The sequence below is a fragment of the Salmo salar genome, chromosome 23 (assembly GCF_965601325.2).
Source record: "Salmo salar chromosome 23, fSalSal1, whole genome shotgun sequence".
NCBI lineage: Eukaryota > Metazoa > Chordata > Actinopteri > Salmoniformes > Salmonidae > Salmo > Salmo salar.
The window spans coordinates 46,735,001-46,762,500 of record NC_138313.1 but is presented as its reverse complement, the minus strand read 5'-3'; the positions used below and the strand labels follow the sequence as shown (position 1 = coordinate 46,762,500).

The window sequence follows — 27,500 nt, the reverse complement described above, 5'->3', positions numbered from 1 at the left end:
AAATGTTGGTTTGGTCCAAAATAATCCATCGTTATATCCGAATAGCGGCGTTTTGTTCGTGCGTTCCAGACACTATCCGAAATGGTAAAGAAGGGTCGCGCGCATGGCGCAATTCGTGACAAAAAAAATCTAAATATTCCATTACCGTACTTCGAAGCATGTCAACCGCTGTTTAAAATCAATTTTTACGCCATTTTTCTCGTAGAAAAGCGATAATATTCCGACCGGGAATCTCCTTTTCGGCAAACAGAGGAAAAAATCACAAAGGCGGGGGCGGTCGGGTCACGCGCCTAAGCCCAGTGTCCCTTGATCGGCCACTTGAGAAAGGCGATAATGTGTTTCAGCCTGGGGCTGGGATGACGACATTCAGGTTTTTCCCGGGCTCTGAGCGCCTATGGACGACGTAGGAAGTGTCACGTTAGAGCAGAGATCCTTAGTAAAAGATAGAGATGGAAAAGAAGTTCAAGAAATGGTCAGACAGGCCACTTCCTGTAAAGGAATCTCTCGGGTTTTGACCTGCCATTTGAGTTCTGTTATACTCACAGACACCATTCAAACAGTTTTAGAAACTTTAGGGTGTTTTCTATCCATATGTAATAAGTATATGCATATTCTAGTTACTGGGTAGGAGTGGTAACCAGATTAAATCGGGTATGTTTTTTATCCAGCCGTGTCAATACTGCCCCCTAGCCCTAACAGGATATACTCTCCACGTGAACAGGAGATATACTCTCCACGTGAACAGGAGATATACTCTCCACGTGAACAGGAGATATACTCTCCAGGTGAACAGGAGATATACTCTCCAGGTGAACAGGAGATATACTCTCCAGGTGAACAGGAGATATACTCTCCACGTGAACAGGAGATATTGGTATACATATTTATATGTGTACAGACTGCAGTGACCATGTAGGTTTTAGATTGCTGGCAGGTTGAATGTATCACACTGTCATAAGCTGCCTGCATATCTGTGTGACACCTTGGTCTGGGAGACAGACAGCATATGTCTGTTCCCTCTGCTGGCACAGAACCCAGAGGCTTTTCATCCATCGGTCGGTAAAGATAGAGGGAGACGGAGAGATAAAGGAATTGAATAAAGGAAATCCCTCGATGAAAGAAACAGAGAGACGGAAACAGACCGAACATTTGGGATAGGTAGATAGAAGGCTTGAAGATGTGATCTGTGTGTGTGTTACCCTTGATGAAAGCAGGAGACAAAGCTCCGCTTCTGTTGCCTTGACGACAGGACCTATTAGGTAACTGAACTGTGTTGCCATAGCAAGTGTCTCCACGGTGATGCAGCCCTGTCCTGACAACACCCACTACCAAACCAACAGTCACTCAGCAGCTCCCTGAGAGGGAACAGGGAAGGAGAGGACAGCTCTACAGTAGAGTCTGGAGCTGGATGGCACTGTGTGTGTGTTTAACTTATTTTTGTTTAGCCCCCAAGTTGCGTGTGTGTATGTCTGTATTTGCCTTTTTGAGTCTACACTCATTTTTTCCTATTCTAGTTTACCAAATGTGTAAGTCCCACTGCCTGGTGGCACCACATCTGTTTGGTTGTCCTGGCAGCCAGATCTGTTTGGTTGTCCTGGCAGCCAGATCTGTTTGGTTGTCCTGGCAGCCAGATCTGTTTGGTTGTCCTGCCAGCCAGATCTGTTTGGATGTCCTGCCAGCCAGATCTGTTTGGATGTCCTGCCAGCCAGATCTGTTTGGTTGTCCTGCCAGCCAGATCTGTTTGGTTGTCCTGCCAGCCAGATCTGTTTGGTTGTCCTGGCAGACACATCTGTTTGGTTGTCCTGGCAGACACATCTGTTTGGTTGTCCTGGCAGACACATCTGTTTGGTTGTCCTGGCAGACACATCTGTTTGGTTGTCCTGGCAGCCAGAACATAAACATAAACTGTGCATGCTGGACAGCTGCTGACGTTAAATATCTGAGAAACTAGTATTGTATAACCAACAAGTGTTGTATAACCAACTAGTGTTGTATAACCAACTAGTGTTGTATAACCAACTACCAACTAGTGTTGTATAACCAACTAGTGTTGTATAACCAACTAGTGCTGTATAACCAACTACCAACTAGTGTTGTATAACCAACTAGTGTTGTATAACCAACTAGTGCTGTATAACCAACTACCAACTAGTGTTGTATAACCAACTAGTGCTGTATAACCAACTACCAACTAGTGTTGTATAACCAACTAGTGCTGTATAACCAACTACCAATTAGTGTTGTATAACCAACTAGTGCTGTATAACCAACTACCAACTAGTGTTGTATAACCAACTAGTGCTGTATAACCAACTACCAACTAGTGTTGTATAACCAACTACCAACTAGTGCTGTATAACCAACTACCAACTAGTGTTGTATAACCAACTAGTGTTGTATAACCAACTACCAACTAGTGTTGTATAACCAACTAGTGCTGTATAACCAACTAGTGTTGTATAACCAACTACCAACTAGTGTTGTATAACCAACTAGTGCTGTATAACCAACTAGTGCTGTATAACCAACTACCAACTAGTGTTGTATAACCAACTAGTGTTGTATAACCAACTACCAACTAGTGCTGTATAACCAACTACCAACTAGTGTTGTATAACCAACTACCAACTAGTGTTGTATAATCAACTAGTGCTGTATAACCAACTACCAATTAGTGTTGTATAACCAACTACCAACTAGTGTTGTATAACCAACTAGTGTTGTATAACCAACTACCAACTAGTGCTGTATAACCAACTACCAACTAGTGCTGTATAACCAACTAGTGTTGTATAACCAACTACCAACTAGTGTTGTATAACCAACTACCAACTAGTGCTGTATAACCAACTAGTGTTGTATAACCAACTACCAACTAGTGTTGTATAACCAACTACCAACTAGTGTTGTATAACCAACTAGTGTTGTATAACCAACTACCAACTAGTGTTGTATAACCAACTAGTGCTGTATAACCAACTAGTGCTGTATAACCAACTACCAACTAGTGTTGTATAACCAACTACCAACTAGTGCTGTATAACCAACTACCAATTAGTGTTGTATAATCAACTAGTGCTGTATAACCAACTACCAATTAGTGTTGTATAACCAACTACCAACTAGTGTTGTATAACCAACTAGTGTTGTATAACCAACTACCAACTAGTGCTGTATAACCAACTACCAACTAGTGCTGTATAACCAACTAGTGTTGTATAACCAACTACCAACTAGTGTTGTATAACCAACTACCAACTAGTGCTGTATAACCAACTAGTGTTGTATAACCAACTACCAACTAGTGTTGTATAACCAACTACCAACTAGTGTTGTATAACCAACTAGTGTTGTATAACCAACTACCAACTAGTGTTGTATAACCAACTAGTGCTGTATAACCAACTAGTGCTGTATAACCAACTACCAGCTAGTGTTGTATAACCAACTACCAACTAGTGCTGTATAACCAACTACCAATTAGTGTTGTAACAACCACATTCCTCAGTAAAGGTCCCTTAACCAACATCCTGAATGACCTGAAAAACAACCACATTCCTCAGTAAAGGTCCCTTAACCAACATCCTGAATGACCTGAAAAACAACCACATTCCTCAGTAAAGGTCCCTTAACCAACATCCTAAATGACCTGAAAAACAACCACATTCCTCAGTAAAGGTCCCTTAACCAACATCCTAAATGACCTGAAAAACAACCACATTCCTCAGTAAAGGTCCCTTAACCAACATCCTGAATGACCTGAAAAACAACCACATTCCTCAGTAAAGGTCCCTTAACCAACATCCTAAATGACCTGAAAAACAACCACATTCCTCAGTAAAGGTCCCTTAACCAACATCCTGAATGACCTGAAAAACAACCACATTCCTCAGTAAAGGTCCCTTAACCAACATCCTGAATGACCTGAAAAACAACCACATTCCTCAGTAAAGGTCCCTTAACCAACATCCTGAATGACCTGAAAAACAACCACATTCCTCAGTAAAGGTCCCTTAACCAACATCCTGAATGACCTGAAAAACAACCACATTCCTCAGTAAAGGTCCCTTAACCAACATCCTGAATGACCTGAAAAACAACCACATTCCTCAGTAAAGGTCCCTTAACCAACATCCTGAATGACCTGAAAAACAACCACATTCCTCAGTAAAGGTCCCTTAACCAACATCCTGAATGACCTGAAAAACAACCACATTCCTCAGTAAAGGTCCCTTAACCAACATCCTGAATGACCTGAAAAACAACCACATTCCTCAGTAAAGGTCCCTTAACCAACATCCTGAATGACCTGAAAAACAACCACATTCCTCAGTAAAGGTCCTTTAACCAACATCCTAAATGACCTGAAAAACAACCACATTCCTCAGTAAAGGTCCCTTAACCAACATCCTGAATGACCTGAAAAACAACCACATTCCTCAGTAAAGGTCCCTTAACCAACATCCTGAATGACCTGAAAAACAACCACATTCCTCAGTAAAGGTCCCTTAACCAACATCCTGAATGACCTGAAAAACAACCACATTCCTCAGTAAAGGTCCCTTAACCAACATCCTGAATGACCTGAAAAACAACCACATTCCTCAGTAAAGGTCCCTTAACCAACATCCTGAATGACCTGAAAAACAACCACATTCCTCAGTAAAGGTCCCTTAACCAACATCCTGAATGACCTGAAAAACAACCACATTCCTCAGTAAAGGTCCCTTAACCAACATCCTGAATGACCTGAAAAACAACCACATTCCTCAGTAAAGGTCCCTTAACCAACATCCTGAATGACCTGAAAAACAACCACATTCCTCAGTAAAGGTCCCTTAACCAACATCCTGAATGACCTGAAAAACAACCACATTCCTCAGTAAAGGTCCCTTAACCAACATCCTGAATGACCTGAAAAACAACCACATTCCTCAGTAAAGGTCCCTTAACCAACATCCTGAATGACCTGAAAAACAACCACATTCCTCAGTAAAGGTCCCTTAACCAACATCCTGAATGACCTGAAAAACAACCACATTCCTCAGTAAAGGTCCCTTAACCAACATCCTGAATGACCTGAAAAACAAACCACATTCCTCAGTAAAGGTCCCTTAACCAACATCCTGAATGACCTGAAAAACAACCACATTCCTCAGTAAAGGTCCCTTAACCAACATCCTGAATGACCTGAAAAACAACCACATTCCTCAGTAAAGGTCCCTTAACCAACATCCTGAATGACCTGAAAAACAACCACATTCCTCAGTAAAGGTCCCTTAACCAACATCCTGAATGACCTGAAAAACAACCACATTCCTCAGTAAAGGTCCCTTAACCAACATCCTGAATGACTGGAAAGGCTCCAGTATGTCCAACTGTAGGGTATAATCTCGTCATAAACCAGTTAGCTAGATTCTCCATTTATTCTGTGTTGTTTATTAATGATTCTGAGATTACATACTACACACATTGCATACTACATACATTACATACTACATACATTACACACATTACACACTACACATATTACACCCTACATACATGACATAGTACACACATTGCATACTACATACCTTACATACTGCACACATTACATACCACATACATTACACACTACACACATTACATACTACACATATTACACACTTCATACCTTACATACTACACACATTACACACTACACACATTACACACTACACACATCACACATTACACACTACACACATTACATACTACACACATTACATACTACACACACATTACATACTACATACATTACATACTACACACATTACACACATTACACATTACACACATTACACATTGCACACTACACACACTACACACATTACACACTACACACATTACATACTACACACATTACATACTACATACATTACATATTACATACTACATACATTACGTACTCCATACATTCAGTGTAAAAGCAAAGTAAATAAAGATCTGTATAACTCAGCGTTTCTTGTTTCTGGTCACACAGAGACACATGCCATGAATTACTGGGTCACGTCCCGTTGCTGGCTGAACCCAGCTTCGCCCAGTTCTCCCAGGAGATAGGCCTGGCTTCCCTCGGAGCTTCAGATGAATCCATACAGACCCTGGCCACTGTGAGTAGTAATCCTGTCTAACACTAGCCATACAGACCCTGGCCACTGTGAATAGGCATCCTGTCTAACACTAGCCATACAGACCCTGGCCACTGTGAGTAGACATCCTGTCTAACACTAGCCATACAGACCCTGGCCACTGTGAGTAGGCATCCTGTCTAACACTAGCCATACAGACCCTGGCCACTGTGAATAGGCATCCTGTCTAACACTAGCCATACAGACCCTGGCCACTGTGAGTAGACATCCTGTCTAACACTAGCCATACAGACCCTGGCCACTGTGAGTAGGCATCCTGTCTAACACTAGCCATACAGACCCTGGCCACTGTGAATAGGCATCCTGTCTAACACTAACCTCCTTCCCAGGGACGGTTAGAGCATGACATTAGTTTAGTACCAGCACTGAACATCATAGACGTTATATTACATATAAAAGTTTAAAACAATTCTGACTGGCGCATGAGATCAGTTTAGCACCAACACTGAACCTTGTAGACTCTGTAACAAAAAGTACCATGATCAGTGGTGGAAAAAGTACCCAATACTTGAGTAAAAGTAAAGATACCTTCATTGAAATGACATTTAAAATGTAACAAGTACTTTTGGGTGTCAGGGAAAATGTACAAAGTAAAAATTATTTTCTTTTCTTTAGGAATGTAGTGAAGTAATAGTAGTCAACATTATAAATAGTAAAGTACAGATACACTAAAAAATTGACTTAAGTAGTACTTTACACCACTGCTGTCTAGTAACATTACTAACCTGCTTCTCAAGGATGGCTGGTTGAGATTAGTTTAGTCACCAACCCTGAACTTGGCTGGTTGTATGAGAATAGTTTAGTCACCATTTTTTACATTTGACATTTTAGTCATTTAGCAAATGTTCTTATCCAGAGCGACTTACAGTAGTGAATGCATACATTTCATACATTTTTTTTCTTCTTTCCGTACTGGTCCCCTGTGGGAATCAAACCCACAACCCTGGCGTTGCAAACACCATGCTCTACCAACTGAGCTACAGGGAAGGATCACCAACCGTGAGCCTTGTTAGCCTGGTCCTACATCTGATTGTTCTGTCTTGTCAACTCTTATCATTATTGATGTGACAATGACCATCAGAGTCGGCACAACAGCACAGGCAGATCTGGGTCTAAGCTAGAACCTAGAGAGGGGAATGGACCAGCAGTTCACATCTGGTTGGCATTACTGACTCGTACATGTGTTGTTGTGTTTCAGTGTTATTTCTTCACGGTGGAGTTCGGCCTGTGTAAACAGGAGGGGAAGCTGAGAGCGTACGGAGCAGGCCTGCTGTCCTCTATCAGTGAACTCAAGGTATATCAATATTATCGTAGCAAAATCGGTCAACACCTTTACCGTTATATTAGAAACTAAAGGTAGTATTATATTACAAACAAAGTTATTTAGGGGAGAATGCTGTTTTTTTTACAAGACTAGTGTTAATGTGGGCATGGGAAACTGGACAAATAGAGATACACTAAATGGATGATAGTGGGCACACAATCAAACGCTTGGGCCCTGGTCAAAAGTAATGCACTGCCATTTAGGACACAGCCTCAGCACATTTCAGATGTTTTGTTCTTCCTCCCCGCAGCATGCTCTGTCTGGTAACGCCGTCATCAAGCCCTTTGACCCTAAGGTCACATGTAAACAAGAGTGCATCATCACAACATTTCAGGACGTCTACTTTGTGTCCGACAGCTTTGAGGAGGCCAAAGTCAAGATGAGGTGAGGAGTGAAACTGAAACCCGTAGTGTATAGTGACCTTGGGGTCAAAGGGCATCTGGAATCTTACTGTATGGTAACACATTATTTAAAGATACATTACCTTCATAAGGACTTCAAAACAACCCGTACTGTAACACATTATTTAAAGGTAGATTACCTTCATAAGGACTTATGTACTGTTTATGAATGGGTTATGTATGTGTTATGATGTCATTGTGTAGGTACCCTGCAAATAAAGTGTTACAGTGGAGTGATACATTTTTTTTTATTTTATCTTTATTTAACTAGGCAAGTCAGTTAAGAACAAATTCTTATTTTCAATGACAGCCTAGCTTAAACTGCCTTGTTCAGGGGCAGAATGACAGATTTGTACCTTGTCAGCTCGGGGATTCGATCTTGCAACCTTTCGATTACTAGTCCAACACTCTAGCCACTAGGCTACGCTGCTCCCCCAATACATAGTCTGTTACTGACTCCTACCATCACTGTAGGGACTTGTAAAGGCTTTTAGATTACTTTCATATCTTCTAGATAGTCTCTTCTAGATAGTTGCTTCTAGTATTTTCTAGATAGTCTCTTCTAGATATGCATAATAACTCATTCTTCCCCATCCTCCAGGGAGTTTGCCAAGACGATCAAGCGTCCGTTCACGGTGCGATACAACCCCTACACCCAGAGTGTGGACGTTCTGAAGGACACTCCCAGCATTAACAGCGTGGTGGAGGAGCTGAGACACGAACTGGACATTGTGGGTGACGCCCTCAGCCGGCTTAACAAACACCTGGGAGTCTGAGTGACAACCTAAAGCACTAGGAGTCACATACTGCCTTCTAAATGACACCCTGTTTCCTACATGTGGGCCCTGCTCTAGTAGTGCACTGTTTAGGGAATAGGGTGCCATTTGGGACACAGGCCTAGGTCTCTGATGACCTCAACGCCATCATCTGAGTGTATGTGACGACCTCGACACGCCACTCCTGTTCTCCTATCCAATTATTATCCATCAGTCAGATCTGTTTGTGCTGTCTTGCCAACTTCCATGGTCATTGTCGCACCAAAACAATGACATGGGAGACGGCAACTGGCAAGACAGCCCCGACAGAAGAAATCTGGGCCTCCCCCCAAGCCATATCCCTTAAGCACACCTCACTATTGTGACGTCTCTTATGTAAATAAATACTCGGCTCGTGATCCACCTGTGTATTACTCCCAGTCTATGACTTCTCTTATCTTCCCCATTCAATGCATCCAAAGATACAGTACCTTACTAATAACGTACACTATGGTGTCCAATATATTCCTCCAATTGTTGTGTATAAGGTTGTCGCTGGGATGAATTTAATGGTGTAAGTTATAATATTATTATTCAAAAGTGTGAATGTATTCAAGGATGATTTTTTTGACAGTATCCATTTCTAAATCATAAAAAAAATATTTAGGTTTCTCATTATCCACTACTAAATCATAAAATAATATTTAGCTTTCTCATTATCCACTTCTAAATCATAAAACATATTTAATAATGTAACTAGTACATATACTCATGAAAACTTTAAATATCATTATTTTTCTACTGTAAATAAATGTAAACTGATTATGTATAAGTCATGAAATAAAAATGTGCATGTGTCTCTTATGTATGGGTAATGTATTTCTTTGGCATTTTAACAATAAACGTTTCCTGAAGAGAATGTCTTTGCATTGTGAAATGATGGGGATATGGGATAATGGCAGGGTTACCAGGTCTATCTAAAATATCTAGACCAATGAGTCGCCACATTTATCCAATAAACACTTTTTTTCGTAACGTTATCGAGCGAATTAAGAAGGAATATCGACGTAATTTGTAAAGACATAGGCTAAGAAGCAAAATTAGATTTTCAATCAAAATAATAATTCTTGTCAGTTTAAGAATATGTTAAAATGTGGGATTACAATTTAAATTCCGTTTTTCCATGGTTTGCTGAGCTAGATGCTGACAACCTGATAGGCCAACATCTAATTTCAGGGATTACTGTGCTTCGTCATCTTTCCTTTCATAATTGTTCATACCAGTAAATGTATTTAACCTGGAAATAAACGCTACAAACCCAGGTGTTCCGACCACGTTCCCGACACATCCAACAGACTTCACACCTTAAGAAACTCAACGGATATCTGGTGCCACCAGGTGGCCATTACAGGGTACTCCAGTTACCTTGTGGCAGCAGTGCCACCACATATCTTTTATGTAAAGTAACATTTCTGACAATACAGTTATCTCCAAATTTCACAGAATGTGTACTTATTATTTCCCTAACTTCTTTGATAGGTTATTCTTCCAATCTAGCTCCTAATCAAATGTGATTTACACAACGCTTTCTCTAATTTCCGATTGGCGGGAGGATAACCACGTGACTTTGATACCTACCAATTTGGTCGTTTGTTACCGTCAAAAGTAGTTATATCCGATGTTGATCAACTCCCAATATACACCACTAATGTTTTTAAAAATATTAGCTTTGCTATTTGTTGAAAAGAAAACAGAGCATATTTTGGTATAACCGTCATCAAATTTGACGTGTCCGAGAATCCCCCCTTCTTCCTGAAAGCATTACGGTATCGCTTCTCGGCCTTTTGGCTAAGATCAAGTGTAGTATCTGTTCTTATCAGTTTAATATCTGATACGTCCCCTATCTGGGGACCATATATTAAATTGATTTTTGGAATAGGGAGATGGAATAGGGGCTTGCTCCGTCCACTCCACGCATCGACCTGGTATTGCAGTACCTCCAGGAACGGTGCACCCCTGTCGTTGTTAATGTAACATTTCATGCATTTGGATTTGTTTTTATGACTTACTTCACAACAGTAGTTTTCATTTAATTTCATGTAGCTATTTACCAAAAGTCGTTGGATTTTCTCTATACTGATATATGCTCTTGCTTTGTAATGTAAACGAGGTTTGTTTGTATTACAAAATGATGGCTATTTCTCCTTATTTACAACACAGTTTATCCATTATATTGACCAGATACTAGTGGCCGTCTAACAAGGAATATAAATGTTTTTTTTTAAAGGAAGCCTGTTGACTGCACAACGTTTCCCACTAGTTACCACAGCCACAAAGTAAAAATCGGGCTATTAAATTCGAGGTCATTGTAAACTGCTGTAGCCTTAGCCTACCATTTTGATACAATAGATATGTTGAAATTATATCACTGAGGGTCATTGCGAATCAATTTGCGTCACTTGTGTAGCCTGTTAGCGAAGTCGCCAAGCCAATAGATGGCGTTCCTGTTATGTGTATCTGAGTGTGATACTCTATAGTTGTAGTGAGCCAAGTTAGGCATTATTTACTGCGCACTGAACGGAGGTGAATGCACGCTACAAAATGATACTGAAGTAAAGACATTCCTATCAACATTACCTTGCTCTTGTATTGAATAATCAGCATGACAAAACATAGCCTACGCGTTCAGGGAAAAGTCCACATTCAAACTGACATTAAATGGGGAGAATGATACATTTGCGATAGAGTTGTGACCATGATCACAATTGATAACTTCCAATGTAATTAACTAAACATGGACATTCATAATTGCATAATAACACAAGGCTACAACAACAATAAACTGAATTTATAGGCTATTTATTCAATCTGTTTGTCAGGTCCAGGTAGGCTACACAAGTGACACAAAATGATTTGCAATGACTCCAGTGATATCGTCATTTCGAAGTAATTATTGTATCAAATGATAGCCTGCATTTGAATAGGCTACTTGATGGCAAGTGTATCATTCTCCGCACTTAATGTTAGTTTCATTGAGGACTTTTTCCCATAACAGATGCATAACAGGTTGTCAATTTACCTTCTGTCCTCTCTTCAATCTAACTCTTTGTTCTCTCTTTAATTCGGGGTGATATCGGTGTTGTACGTTTTATTTCAATTGTTCATACCAGTAAATGTATTTAACCTGGAAATAAACGCTACAAACCCAGGTGTTCCGACCACGTCTCCGACACATCCAACAGACTTCACACCTTAAGAAACTCAACGGATATCTGGTGCCACCAGGTGGCCATTTCTCAGTTGGTAGAGCAGGGCACTTGCAAAGCCAGGGTTGTGGGTTCAATTCCCACAGGGAACCAGTACGATGAACACCTATGAAAATGTATGCACTCACTACTACTGTAAGTTGTTCTGGATAAGAGTTTCTGCTAAATGACTCACTAATGTAAGTGGCTCTGGATAAGAGAGTCTGATAAATACTTTGTTGACGTTATATCAGTTCTATAGCATTAATATAATGGCGCCGGAGGGGATGGTGGCCGTTTTACGGGATCCTAACCAACTGTGAGATTTTGTTAGTTTTTTTCACATTGTTTGTAACTTATTTTGTATATAATATTGCTGCTACCATCTCTTATGATCGAAAAATAACTTCTGGATATTAGAACAGCGATTACACACCTCGAACTGGACAAAGATTTTTTCTTTAATGAGTCCTACGCGAAGGATATACTGCTTCTCCGAGACCAGGCCCAAAGCCACGTTCATTCAAATCAAATCAAACTTTATTTGTCACATGTTCCCAATACAACAATTGTAGTAGACCTTTGAACATATTTGAATATGTTTTATGGAAAAAGGGTGGGAAATACAGTGCATTTGGAAAGTATTCAGACCCCTTGACCTTTTCCACATTTTGTGACTGTCACGCCCTGGCCATAGAGAGGGTTTTGTTCTCTATTTTGGTTCGGCCAGGGTGTGACTGGGGTGGGCGTTCTATGTTCCTTTTTCTATGTTTTTGTATTTCTTTGTTTTGGGCCGAGTATGGTTCCTAATCAGAGGCAGCTGTCTATCGTTGTCTCTGATTAGGAATCATACTTAGGCAGCCTTTTCCCACCTGTGCTTTGTGGGATCTTGTGTTTGTGTAGCTGCCTGTGAGCAGCCCAGAACGTCACGCTTCGTCTTCATCTGTATTGTTTTGGTGAGTTTTCATATTTATTAAACATGTGGAACTCTAAGCATGCTGCGCCTTGGTCTACTCCTTTAGACGAACGTGACAGTGATGTTACAGCCTTGTTCTAAAATTCATGAAATTATTTATTTTTCCACATAAATCTGCACACAATACCCCATAATGACAAAGTAAAAAACGATTTTGAAATTTTTATTAGCAAATCTATTAAAAAGACTGAAATATCACATTTACATAGTATTAATTGGGCTGTGGATGATACCACTACATGCAGGTATAATGCATTATGAAACAGTTCTAACACATTATAGGACTTGTCATTATGTATGACCCTCTTATAGTGTCTTGTTACCATCTTATAATGTCTTAGTACCATCTTATAATGTCTTAGTACCATCTTAGTACATCTTAAAATGTCTTAGTACCATCTAATAATGTCTTAGTACCATCTTATGTCTTATTACCATCTTATGTCTTATTACCTTCTTATAATGTCGTAATACCATCTTATGTCTTGTTACATCTTATAATGTCTTAGTACCATCGTATGTCTTAGTAACATCTTATGTCTTATTACCATCTTATATTGTCTTAGTGCCATCTTATAATGTCTTAGTACCATACTTATATTGTCTTATAATGTCTTAGTACCATCTATGGTCTTGTTACCATCTATGTCTTGTTACCATCTTATGTTGTCTTAGTACCATCTTATGTTGTCTTAGTACCATCTTATGTTGTCTTAGTGCCATCTTATAATGAATGTCTTATTACCATCTTATAATGTCTTAGTACCATCTTATATTGTCTTATAATGTCTTAGTACCATCTATGTCTTGTTACCATCTATGTCTTGTTACCATCTTATATTGTCTTATTACCATCTTATGTTGTCTTAGTACCATCTTATGTTGTCTTAGTACCATCTTATAATGTCTTAGTACCGTCTTATAATGTTTTAGCACCATCTTATGTCTTATTACCATCTTATATTGTCTTAGTACCATCTTATAATGTCTTAGTACCATCTTATAATGTCTTTTTACCATCTTATTGTCTTTTTACCATCTTATTATGTCTTAGTACCATCTTATAATGTCTTGTTACCATCTTATAATGTCTCAGTACCATCTTATGTTGTCTTAGAACCAATTTATATTGTCTTAGTACCATCTAATAATGTCTTGTTACCATCTAATAATGTCTTAGTACCATCTTATGTCTTAGTACCATCTTATAATGTCTTAGTACCAATTTCGTATGTTCTTATTACCATCTTATATTGTCTTAGTACCATCTTATATTGTCTTAGTGCCATCTTATAATGAATGTCTTATTACCATCTTATAATGTCTTAGTACCGTCTTATAATGTCTTAGTACCATCTTATGTCTTGTTACCATCTTATGTCTTGTTACCAACTTATGTTGTCTTAGTACCATCTTATAATGTCTTAGTACCATCTTATACTGTCTTAGTACCATCTTATATTGTCTTAGTACGATCTTATAATTGTCTTAGTACCATCTTATATTGTCTTAGTACAATCTTATGTCTTAATACCATCTTATAATGTCTTAGTACCATCTTATAATGTCTTAGTACCATCTTATAGTCTTATTTCCATCGTATAATGTCTTAGTACCATCTTATTGTGTCTTAGAACCAATTTATATTGTCTTAGTACCATCTAATAATGTCTTGTTACCATGTAATAATGTCTTAGTACCATCTTATAATGTATTAGTACCATCTTATTATGTCTTAGTACCATCTTATAATGTCTTGTTATATCTTATAATGTCTCAGTACCATCTTATATTGTCTTAGTACCCTCTTATGTCTTAGTACCATCTTATAATGTCTCAGTACCATCTTATAATGTCTTATTACCATCTTATAATGTCTTAGTACCATCTTATATTGTCTTAGAACCAATTTATATTGTCTTAGTACCATCTAATAATGTCTTGTTACCATCTAATAATGTCTTAGTACCATCTTATAATGTCTTAGTACCATCTTATAATGTCTTAGTACCATCTTATAATGTCTTAGTACCATCTTATAATGTCTTAGTACCATGTTATAATGTCTTAGTACCATCTTATAATGTCTTAGTACCATCTTATATTGTCTTGTTACATCTTATATTGTCTTATTACCATCTTATATTGTCTTATTACCATCTTATATTGTCTTAGTACCATCTTATAATGTCTTAGTACCATCTTATGTCTTAGTACCATCTTAGAATGTCTTAGTACCGTCTTAGAATGTCTTAGTACCGTCTTAGAATGTCTTAGTACCGTCTTATATTGTCTTAGTACATCTTATAATGTCTTATTACCATCTTATTACTATGTTATAATGTCTTATAAGGATCCTGACTAAATGGAGTGACACTTTTTTTCCCCAGAGTGTGGGCGGGTCTTCACCTGGGGGAGAAGCAATTACGGACAGCTGGGGAGGAGGTCCTCTGTGGTCCTCTGTGGAGACTGGTTCCAGGGGAGACTGGTCCCAGGGGAGGCTGGTCCCAGGGGAGGCTGGTCCCAGGGGAGACTGGTCACAGGGGAGACTGGTCACAGGTGTGTTTGAGATAATGGCTGCGTTCCAGACCATCTACTAAGCAGTCGCCCTGCGCAAATTAACCAATCAATTGCTGTGTTCGAAAAAGCTGTGATGCATTGTGGGTAAACAATAATGAGTAGTTGTGTATGAAGCGAGATGATTTGTAGATCAGTCAGATTTCAGTCATCATGTTGTGTAATTCATCCTCATTGTTGGGGAGAGAGAGAGAGGGACTGTTGAAGAGAAGTTCAGCTCCAGTCCAGTAGTGGGCAGTAGAAACTAAAACACAAACTAAAGATTCGCTGTTACACAGTTCTAGCCTTGATATAAGGTATGAGTGTATTAGTTATTACCTGCATCACTGTCTATTCCCTACTAACAGTAGTGCACTATAAGAGGAATAGGGTGCCATTTTGGATGCTTCCTATGTCTGTGTGTGTGTGTGTAATCAGTGGTTGCTTCCCAATCCCTCCTTTCTCCTGAAGTGTGCACTCATTCACTACCTCCTACAAATCTAAAAACATTGGGTTTGTGGAGGCATGAACAACTGGGAATTTCTTATACCAGTCATTTACCTTTCGAGAATTAGTAAATGGAAGTGAACAAGTGTACAACTTCAGGAGAAATAAGAGATTATTGGGACACAGTCAGGGTACCTCTCTCTTTATCGACACCATCAGCAGCCCCCCCCAGAGAGAGAACAACCTGGCACACCATCAGCAGCCCCCCCCCTATAGAGAGAGAACAACCTGGCACACCATCAGCCCCCCCCCCCCCCCCAGAGAGAGAACAACCTGGCACACCTTCAGCAGCCCCCCCCCCTATAGAGAGAGAACAACCTGGCACACCATCAGCAGCCCCCCCCCCTATAGAGAGAGAACAACCTGGCACACCATCAGCAGCCCCCCCCCCCCCCCCCCCCCAGAGAGAGAGAACAACCTGGCACACCATCAGCAGCCCCCCCCCCTATAGAGAGAGAACAACCTGGCACACCATCAGCCCCCCCCCCCCCCCCCCAGAGAGAGAACAACCTGGCACACCTTCAGCAGCCCCCCCCCTATAGAGAGAGAACAACCTGGCACACCATCAGCAGCCCCCCCCCCTATAGAGAGAGAACAACCTGGCACACCATCAGCAGCCCCCCCCCCCCCCCCCCCCCAGAGAGAGAGAACAACCTGGCACACCATCAGCAGCCCCCCCCCCCCCCCCCCCCAGAGAGAGAACAACCTGGCACACCATCAGCAGCCCCCCCCCCCCCCCCCCCCCCCAGAGAGAGAACAACCTGGCACATGTTTAGAAAATAGCTTTAGGCCCAACATCATCTTCAACAAGCTGGTCACTATGTAGCCTTTGGTGCTGTCTTGCCAACTCCCATGGTCATTGTCACATGGGACCTCCAGGCTAGCAATTATTAGTTAATAACATGGGGATAGCATGGGAATAACATGGGAATAGCATGGGAATAACATGGGGATAACATGGGGATAGCATGGGAATAACATGGGAATAACATGGGAATAGCATGGGGATAACATGGGAATAGCATGGGAATAGCATGGGAATAACATGGGGATAGCATGGGGATAGCATGGGGATAGCATGGGGATAACATGGGGAGAGCATGGGGATAGCATGGGGATAACATGGGAATAGCATGGGGATAACATGGGAATAACATGGGGATAGCATGGGGATAGCATGGGGATAACATGGGAATAACATGGGGATAGCATGGGGATAACATGGGAATAACATGGGGATAGCATGGGGATAGCATGGGGATAACATGGGGATAACATGGGAATAACATGGGGATAGCATGGGAATAACATGGGGATAACATGGGGATAGCATGGGAATAACATGGGGATAGCATGGGGATAGCATGGGAATAACATGGGGATAGCATGGGGATAACATGGGGATAGCATGGGAATAACATGGGAATAACATGGGGATAACATGGGGATAGCATGGGAATAACATGGGGATAGCATGAGAATAACATGGGAATAACATGGGGATAACATGGGGATAGCATGGGAATAACATGGGGATAGCATGAGAATAACATGGGGATAACATGGGAATAACATGGGAATAACATGGGGATAACATGGGAATAACATGGGAATAACATGGGGATAGCATGGGGATAACATGGGGATAGCATGAGAATAACATGGGGATAGCATGGGAATAACATGGGAATAACATGGGGATAACATGGGAATAACATGGGAATAACATGGGGATAGCATGGGGATAGCATGGGAATAACATGGGGATAGCATGAGAATAACATGGGGATAGCATGGGAATAACATGGGAATAACATGGGGATAGCATGGGGATAGCATGGGAATAACATGGGGATAACATGGGGATAACATGGGGATAGCATGGGGATAGCATGGGGATAACATGGGAATAACATGGGGATAACATGGGGATAACATGGGGATAGCATGGGGATAGCATGGGAATAACATGGGAATAACATGGGAATAACATGGGGATAGCATGGGGATAGCATGGGAATAACATGGGAATAACATGGGAATAACATGGGAATAGCATGGGGATAGCATGGGAATAACATGGGGATAACATGGGAATAACATGGGGATAGCATGGGAATAACATGGGGATAGCATGGGGATAGCATGGGGATAACATGGGAATAACATGGGGATAGCATGGGGATAGCATGGGAATAACATGGGGATAGCATGGGGATAACATGGGAATAACATGGGAATAGCATGGGGATAACATGGGAATAACATGGGAATAACATGGGGATAGCATGGGGATAGCATGGGGATAACATGGGGATAGCATGAGAATAACATGGGGATAGCATGGGGATAGCATGGGAATAACATGGGAATAACATGGGAATAACATGGGGATAGCATGGGGATAGCATGGGGATAACATGGGGATAGCATGGGAATAACATGGGAATAACATGGGGATAGCATGAGAATAACATGGGGATAACATGGGAATAACATGGGGATAACATGGGAATAACATGGGGATAGCATGGGGATAGCATGGGGATAGCATGGGGATAGCATGGGAATAACATGGGAATAACATGGGAATAACATGGGAATAACATGGGGATAACATGGGAATAACATGGGAATAACATGGGAATAACATGGGAATAACATGGGGATAGCATGGGGATAGCATGGGGATAACATGGGGATAGCATGAGAATAACATGGGGATAGCATGGGGATAGCATGGGAATAACATGGGAATAACATGGGAATAACATGGGGATAGCATGGGGATAACATGGGGATAGCATGAGAATAACATGGGAATAACCCTTTTAGGCCTCACTCCCTCCTCTCTGAGATACCTACTGCAGCCCTCATCCTCCACATACAACACCCGTTCTGTTAAAGGTCCCCAAAGCACACACATCACTGGGTCGCTCCTCTTTTCAATTCGCTGCAGCTAGTGACTGGAACGAGCTGCAACAAACACTCAAACTGGACAGTTTTATCTCCATCTCTTCATTCAAAGACTCAATCATGGACACTGTTACTGACAGTTGTGGCTGCTTTGTGTGATGTATTGTTGTCTCTACCTTCTTGCTCTTTGTGCTGTTGTCTGTGCCTAATAATGTTTGTACCATTTTGTGCTGCTGTCATGTTGTGTTGCTACCATGTTGTGTTGCTACCATGTTGTTGTCATGTTGGGCACCTGTTGGGCTGGGCGCCAGGGGCGCCATGTTGTGTTCCCGTGGCATGTGTGTGCTCCGCGGGCATGTGTGCTGCCTTGGGCTCCGGCGGGGCACCTGTTGTGTTTCTACCATGTTGTTGTCATGTTGTGTTGCTACCATGTTGTCGGTTGTGTTGCTACCATGGGCTGTGTGTGCTCCATGCTGTGTGCTGGGCGCCTTGTTATGTTGTTGTCTTAGATCTCTCTTTATGTAGTGTTGTGGTGTCTCTCTTGTCGTGATGTGTGTGCCTATATTTTTATTTTTAATCCCAGGCCTCGTCCCCGCAGGAGGCCTTTTGCCTTTTGGTAGGCCGTCATTGTAAATAAGAATTTGTTCTTAACTGACTTGCCAAGTTAAATAAAGGTTAAATAAATACAAATTACATGGGAATGCCCCTCTGGTCTTAGTGGCTCTCTCAGAGCCTTGCCATTATACAGGGTCTGTGTCCCAAATGGCACACTATTTCCTATATAGTGCGCTACTTTAACCAGGGCCCATAGCACCCTATTCCCTATGTAGTGCACTACTTTTGACCAGGGTCCATGGCACCCGATTCCCTATGTAGTGCACTACTTCTACTAGGGTCCATGGCACCCTATTCCCTATGTAGTGCAGTACTTTTAACCAGGGCCCATAGCTCCCTATTCCCTATGTAGTGCACTACTTTTGACCAGGGTTCATAGTGCACTACATAATGAATAGGGTGCTATTTGGGATGCACCCTAGGAATCATCATCTCCCTGTTGATGTAATTATAGCTTGCCTCAGCTACATGCTATCATGTTAAAAAAAGAGAACAGCTGTGAGCCTTGTCAGGTAAAGGGTGGATTTATAGGTGCACTCTGCATATATTCGTAATGTATTATGTCGTTTTGTACGTTGATCATGTAGAATAGGCGAATTGTAGAAGGTAGACTATAACCATACACATCTTCACTATCTTCCCATCTACTGTACTTCCCAGACTAGTAATCTCATCACCAATCAACAGAACATATAATGCAGTGAGCTCATCTGTTTTTCTCTCCACAGATTTGCTTGTGGATCTGAACATAACGTTGCCATTGTAGGTAAGTGCTTTTCTATTTTCCCTTCACAACTTACTAGTATATCCTGTATTGTGCAGTTGAGTTCATTAGATTCCTCATTAACGGTTGCTCATGCAGCAGCTACTCTTCCTGGGGTTCCCACCATAAAATACAATACATGACACAGTACCTAACAGTTATGGACCAGATTGTACCTGTGGTGCATTGAAACCCCAGCTTTCTGTGTGATGTGAGGCTATTATTGGACTTTCCATAATCCATACGTCTCCTCAGAATTATAACGATCAATTCAAAACACACTCAGTCAGCCTTTACGGAACACAACATTATATTGTAGAGTTATCAGGGGAGAGGAAAAGACATGGAGTCACGACTCCCGCCGAAGTCGGCCCCTCTCCTTGTTCGGGCGGCGTTCGGCGGTCGACGTCACCGGCTTACTAGTTACCACCGATCTATGTTTCCCTGTTCGTTTGGTTTTGTCTTAATTATACACACCTGTTTCATATTCCCTGTTCATTATTTAACCCTCTGGCGATCCTGTTTGTCTTGTCCGTGATTGTTTCCTGTTTGTCTTGTCCGTGATTGTTTCCTGTTTGTCTTGTCCGTGATTGTTTCCTGTTTGTCTTGTCCGTGATTGTTTCCTGTTTGTCTTGTCCGTGATTGTTTCCTGTTTGTCTTGTCCGTGATTGTTTCCTGTTTGTCTTGTCCGTGATTGTTTCCTGTTTGTCTTGTCCGTGATTGTTTCCTGTTTGTCTTGTCCGTGATTGTTTCCTGTTTGTCTTGTCCGTGATTGTTTCCTGTTTGTCTGTCCGGAGCCGGATTGTTGGAGGTGTTTCTCCCAGCCATGTCTTATTGCTGTGGGAGAAGTTGGATTATTGTTTTTGAGTAAACACGTTTTGTTTGCACTCATCCCTGTGTCCTGCGCCTGACTCCCATACTTCTCCTATGAAAAGCATTACACATGGAAGATTTAGATAAAGGGGCCATCTGTGATTAGTAGATGCATTTGTTTAAGTTGTAAATTAATGATATATAGCCATTGATTCTTGAAGAATATAAATTATAAATGCCTCATGAGCTTTAGTTCAACTGTCGTACCCCCATCAGAACCCAAAATATAAGCTTGTTTTACTCCAATGTTTGTAGACAATGTAAATTGTAAATAATGAAATTATTGTACATATATATGTATAGCCTCACAACATGGTTAAAACTAGAATTGTGATATCATAGATGGTCAGACCTACCTCTGTACATGAATTTGACAGTAGTTACATTTAGTAATAATTTAACCTTTAAAAGTCCTCCGACGCATCAACACAAGGACTCAAACCCATCCCCCCCTCATCTGCTTACCCGTGTCTACTTTATTGTTGGTTGAACTGCAGAGTGCCCCCTTTTAAAAAGCATGTTGCTTTCACTACACTAAGTAGTGACTGAAATGAGACGCACCATTTCTTGGTTCCGCTGCAGTGACTCCTCTTTAGTTACTACGGTTACCACTGTGCTCTTGTTTTTTTTACTGGTCTGGAGAACCAACCAGAATAAACAGATGCGTGCATGGCATTCTGGGAAATGAATATTTTAGCGTTTTTGCTCTCCTCTTCGCTTTAATTAGTTAAGGATCCTCCCATCTAATGCTGTACAGTTTAAAGTGCTCACACACACACACACACACACACACACACACACACACACACACACACAGAGTGTCTGATGAGCTGAATATGATCATCACTGACATAGTTAGTTAACCCAGCTGCTCTGGGTGAATGAGAAGAGTCAATCAGACAGGACAGTTCTTTCAGTTCTCAGTTTGCTCAGTCTGCTTTTGTTGAAATGAGAATGAGAGTGTTGTGTGTGGTGAGAGTAATGTCATGGTTAAATATGCAGAGAACGGGATAACGTTACACAACGTAAACAAGTTAGTTATTCAATGGGTATTTTTGGTGGGGACTAAGCATTCTGGTTTTGTTTAACAGGTATGTTATAAGGCAGCGTTCTCCAACATGCAGAATTTGGCCTCAAGTTTGGATGGATGGATGGATGGATGGATGAAGGACTGAAGGGTGGTTGGATGGATAAATATGGGTAGGAGAGATGGATGGATGGACGGATGGATGGATGAAGGGTGGTTGGATGGATAAAGATAGGTAGGAGAGATGGATGGATGGATGAAGAGTGGTTGGATGGATAAAGATAGGTAGGAAAGATGGATGGATGGATGGATGACAGATGAAGGACTGAAGGGTGGTTAGATGGATTAAGATGGGTATCAAATCAAATCAAATTTTATTGGTCACATACACATGGTTAGCAGATGTTAATGCGAGTGTAGCGAAATGCTTGTGCTTCTAGTTCCGACCATGCAGTAATATCTAACAAGTAATCTACCAATTTCACAACAACTACCTTATACACACAAGTGTAAAGGAATGAATAAGAATATGTACATATAAATATATGGATGAGCGATGGCGGTGCGGCATAGGCAAGATGCAGTAGATGGTATAGAGTACAGTATATACATATGAGATGAGTAATGTAGGGTATGTAAACATGATATAAAATGGCATTGTTTAAAGTGACTACTGATACATTTATTACATCCAATTTTTTATTATTAAAGTGGCTAGAGATTTGAGTCAGTATGTTGGCAGCAGCCACTCAATGTTAGTGATGGCTGTTTAACAGTCTGATGGCCTTGAGATAGAAGCTGTTTTTCAGTCTCTCGGTCCCAGCTTTGATGCACCTGTACTGACCTCGCCTTCTGGATGATAGCGGGGTGAACAGGCAGTGGCTCTGGTGGTTGTTGTCCTTGATGATATTTTTGGCCTTCCTGTGACATCGGGTGGTGTAGGTGTCCTGGAGGGAAGGTAGTTTGACCCGGTGATGTGTTGTGCAGACCTCACTACCCTCTGGAGAGCCTTACGGTTGTGGGCGGAACAGTTGCCGTACCAGGCGGTGATACAGCCCGACATGATGCTCTTGATTGTGCATCTGTAAAAGTTTGTGTGTTTTTGGTGACAAGCCAAATTTCTTCAGCCTCCTGAGGTTGAAGATGCGCTGTTGCGCCTTCTTCACCACGCTGTCTGTGTGGGTCGACCATTTCAGTTTGTCCATGATGTGTATGCCAAGGAACTTAAAACTTTCCACCTTCTCCACTACAGTTCCGTCGATGTGGATAAGGGGGTGCTCCCTCTGCTCTTTCCTGAAGTCCACGATCATCTCCTTTGTTTTGTTGACATTGAGTGTGAGGTTATTTTCCTGACACCACACTCCGAGGGCCCTCACCTCCTCCCGGTAGGCCGTCTCATCGTTGTTGGTAATCAAGCCTACCACGTAGTGTCGTCTGCAAACTTGATGATTGAGTTGGAGGCGTGCATGGCCATGCAGTCATGGGTGAACAGGGAGTACAGGAGAGGGCTGAGAATGCACGCTTGTGAGGCCCCAGTGTTGAGGATCAGCGGGGTGGAGATGTTGTTTCCTACCCTCACCACCTGGGGGGCGGCCCGTCAGAAAGTCCAGGACCCAGTTGCAAGTTTGGATGGTACTATGATGTTAAATGCTGAGCTGTAATCGATGAACAGCATTCTTACATAGGTATTCCTCTTGTCCAGATGGGTTAGGGCAGTGTGCAGTGTGATTGCGATGCGATTGCGTCGTCTGTGGACCTATTGGGGCGGTAAGCAAATTGGAGTGGGTCTAGGGTGTCAGGTAGGGTGGAGGTGATATGATCCTTGACTAGTCTCTCAAAGCACTTCATGATGACGAAAGTGAGTGCTACGGGGCGGTAGTCATTTAGCTCAGTTACCTTAGCTTTCTTGGGTACAGGAACAATGGTGGCCCTCTTGAAGCATGTGGGAACAGCAGACTGGGATAGGGATTGATTGAATATGTTCGTAAACACACCAGCCAGCTGGTCTGCGCATGCTCTGAGGCTGGCAGCCTTACGAGGGTTAACATGTTTAAATGTTTTACTCACATTGGCTGCAGTGAAGGAGAGCTCACGGGTTTTGGTAGCGGGCCGTGTCAGTGGCACTGTATTGTCCTCAAAGCGAGCAAAGAAGTTGTTTAGTTTGTCTGGGAGCAAGACATCGCTGTCCGCGACGGGGATGGTTTTCTTTTTGTAATCCGTGATTGTAGACCCTGCCACATACGTTTCGGTAGGAGAGATGGATGGGTGGATGGATGAAGGGTGGTTGGATGGATGATGGGTGGTTGGATAAAGATATGAAGGAAAGGCGGAGCTAATAGAGAGGGTGTTTGTGGTGTTTGAACCTCTGCTCTTTTAATTACATTTTTCAATTTAAGGGTCTTTATTGGCAAATGAAATAGATCATTAACAACAGTGAAATAAACAATAAAAAATGTACAGTAAACATTGCACTCACAAAAGTTCCAAAAGAATAAAGACATTTCAAATGTCATATTATGCCTATATATAGTGTTGTGACGATGTGCAAATACAAAAGGGGAAATAAATTAACATAAATATAGGTTGTATTTACGATGGTGTTTGTTCTTCACTGGTTGACCTTTTCTTGTGGCAACAGGTCACAAATGTTACTGCTGTGATGGCACACTGTGGTATTTCACCCAATAGATGTGGGAGTTTATCAAAATTGGATTTGTTTTTCAATTCTTTGTGGGTCTGAGTGATCTATGGGAAATATGTGTCTCTAATATGGTCATACATTTGGCAGGAGTTAAGGAAGTGCAGCTCAGTTTCCACCTCATTCCCCCTTTCTTTCACTCTCTCACCCTCTCTCTCTGAATTCAAATACGTTATTGGTATGTCTCTCCTCCCCTCTACCCTCCTGTCTTGTCTTGGGCATGGTGGTGATAGAATGGCAGAATGGTAGAATGGCAGAACGGTAGAATGGCAGAATGGTGTATTGACAGAATGGTAGAATGGCAGAATGACAGATTGATAGTATGACAGAATGGCATAATGGTAGAATGACAGAATGGTAGAATGACAGAATGGCAGAATGGCAGAATGGTGGAATGACAGAATGGAAGATTGGTAGAATGACAGAATGGTGTAATGGTAGAATGGTAGAATGACAGAATGGTAGAATGACAGAATTACATAATGGTAGAATGGTAAATTGACAGAATGGTGGAATGGCAGAATGGTAAATTGACAGAATGGTGAATTGACAGAATTGATAATGGCAGAATGGTAGAATAGTAGAATGACAGAATGACAGAATGGTAGAATGGTAGAATGACAGAATGGTAGAATGGTATAATGACAGAATGGTCGAATGCCAGAATGGCAGAATGGTATAATGGTATAATGGTAGAATGACAGAATGGAAGATTGGTTGAATGGTATAATGGTAGATTGACAGAAAAGTAGAATGACAGAATGGTAGAATGACAGAATGGTAGAATGGTAGAATGACAGAATGGTAGAATGATAGAATGACAGAATGGCTGGAGCAGTGAAGCAGCAAAACTGCATGGGTAGGTGAGCCCTGAGTACTGCTGCTATTTCTGGTGCTACTGAAGTAGGTCATTAACAGAGGAGAGGAGAGAAGAACAGAGGGAAGAGAGGCAGATGAGAGGAGAGAGGAACAGAGGGAAGAGAGGCAGAGGAGAAAAGAGGGATAGAGCAGAAGAGAGGACCGGAGAGGAGAGAGACAGAGGAGTGGAGAGAGGAACAAAGGGAAGAGAGGAGATGAGAGGAATGGAGAGGAGAGGAACGGAGAGGAACAGATGGAAGAGAGAGGAACAGAGGGAAGAGAGGCAGAGGAGAGGACAGAGGAACAGAGGGAAGAGAGATGATGAGAGAGAAACAGCGGGAGGAGAGGAGGGAGGAGAGGAACAGAGGAAGGAGTGGAGGGGAAAGGAGAGAGGAGGTGAGAGAGGAACAGAGGGAGGAGAGGAGAGGAGAGGAGAGGAGAGGAGAGGAGAGGAGAGGAGAGGAGAGGAGAGGGAGGAGACAGAGAAGAGGAAATAGCATTAGTCAAGAGATAGATAACTAACTGTTGCTGCCTTATCCAGCTATACGCCTACACACCTGAGTAACAGGGTTGGGGTCAAGCAGAGAAGACAATTGTGTTGCCTGTTGCTGGTGGGGAGATAACTGCCAACTGTGGCAACTTGTTCAATCACGGACACATCTATACCCCTGTGGATGTGCCCGTGTCACAAGTAATGCACTATATATGAAATAGATCTTCCAGTGAATTGACTGGTACCCACTAATCATCCACTAAACACCTCTTTCTCAGTGAATTGACTGGTACCCACTAATCACCTACTAAACAGCTCTTTCTCAGTGAATTGACTGGTACCCACTAAACACCTCTTTCTCAGTGAATTGACTGGTACCCACTAATCACCTACTAAACACCTCTTTCTCAGTGAATTGACTGGTCCCCACTAAACACCTCTTTCTCAGTGAATTGACTGGTCCCCACTAAACACCTCTTTCTCAGTGAATTGACTGGTACCCACTAAACACCTCTTTCTCAGTGAATTGACTGGTCCCCACTAATCATCCACTAAACACCTCTTTCTCAGTGAATTGACTGGTCCCCACTAAACACCTCTTTCTCTGTGAATTGACTGGTACCCACTAATCATCCACTAAACACCTCTTTCTCAGTGAATTGACTGGTACCCACTAAACACCTCTTCTCAGTGAATTGACTGGTCCCCACTAAACACCTCTTCTCAGTGAATTGACTGGTCCCCACTAAACACCTCTTCTCAGTGAATTGACTGGTCCCCACTAAACAGCTCTTTCTCTGTGAATTGACTGGTAGCCACTAATTATCCACTAAACACCTCTTTCTCAGTGAATTGACTGGTACCCACTAAACACCTCTTTCTCAGTGAATTGACTGGTACCCACTAAACACCTCTTTCTCAGTGAATTGACTGGTCCCCACTAAACAGCTCTTTCTCAGTGAATTGACTGGTACCCACTAATCACCTCTTTCTCAGTGAATTGACTGGTCCCCACTAATCATCCACTAAACACCTCTTTCTCAGTGAATTGACTGGTACCCACTAAACACCTCTTTCTCAGTGAATTGACTGGTACCCACTAATCATCCACTAAACACCTCTTTCTCGGTGAATTGACTGGTCCCCACTAAACACCTCTTTCTCAGTGAATTGACTGGTCCCCACTAAACACCTCTTTCTCAGTGAATTGACTGGTACCCACTAATCATCCACTAAACAGCTCTTTCTCAGTGAATTGACTGGTCCCCACTAATCACCTACTAAACAGCTCTTTCTCAGTGAATTGACTGGTCCCCACTAATC

General features: G+C 41.8%; 1 protein-coding gene and 1 non-coding gene across 2 annotated transcripts in view; both read left to right on the top strand.

Moving 5' to 3' along the window:
• Nucleotides 1–9,569, top strand: part of LOC123729834 (tryptophan 5-hydroxylase 1) — a 15,147-nt gene extending 5,578 nt beyond the window's left edge. Inside the window, exons 2-5 of the mRNA XM_082968261.1 lie at nt 6,005–6,131; nt 7,369–7,464; nt 7,745–7,878; nt 8,497–9,569. Of these exons, the coding sequence (XP_082824387.1) occupies nt 6,005–6,131; nt 7,369–7,464; nt 7,745–7,878; nt 8,497–8,671 (532 nt within the window). The 3' untranslated portion in view covers nt 8,672–9,569. The remainder of the gene's footprint in view (nt 1–6,004; nt 6,132–7,368; nt 7,465–7,744; nt 7,879–8,496) is intronic.
• Nucleotides 9,570–10,478: 909 nt separating this feature from the next.
• On the top strand, nt 10,479–10,669 carry LOC123729988 (U2 spliceosomal RNA). Its single transcript, XR_006761681.1, has one exon. It is a non-coding gene; the product is annotated as a U2 spliceosomal RNA (small nuclear RNA).
• Nucleotides 10,670–27,500: the final 16,831 nt, after the last annotated feature.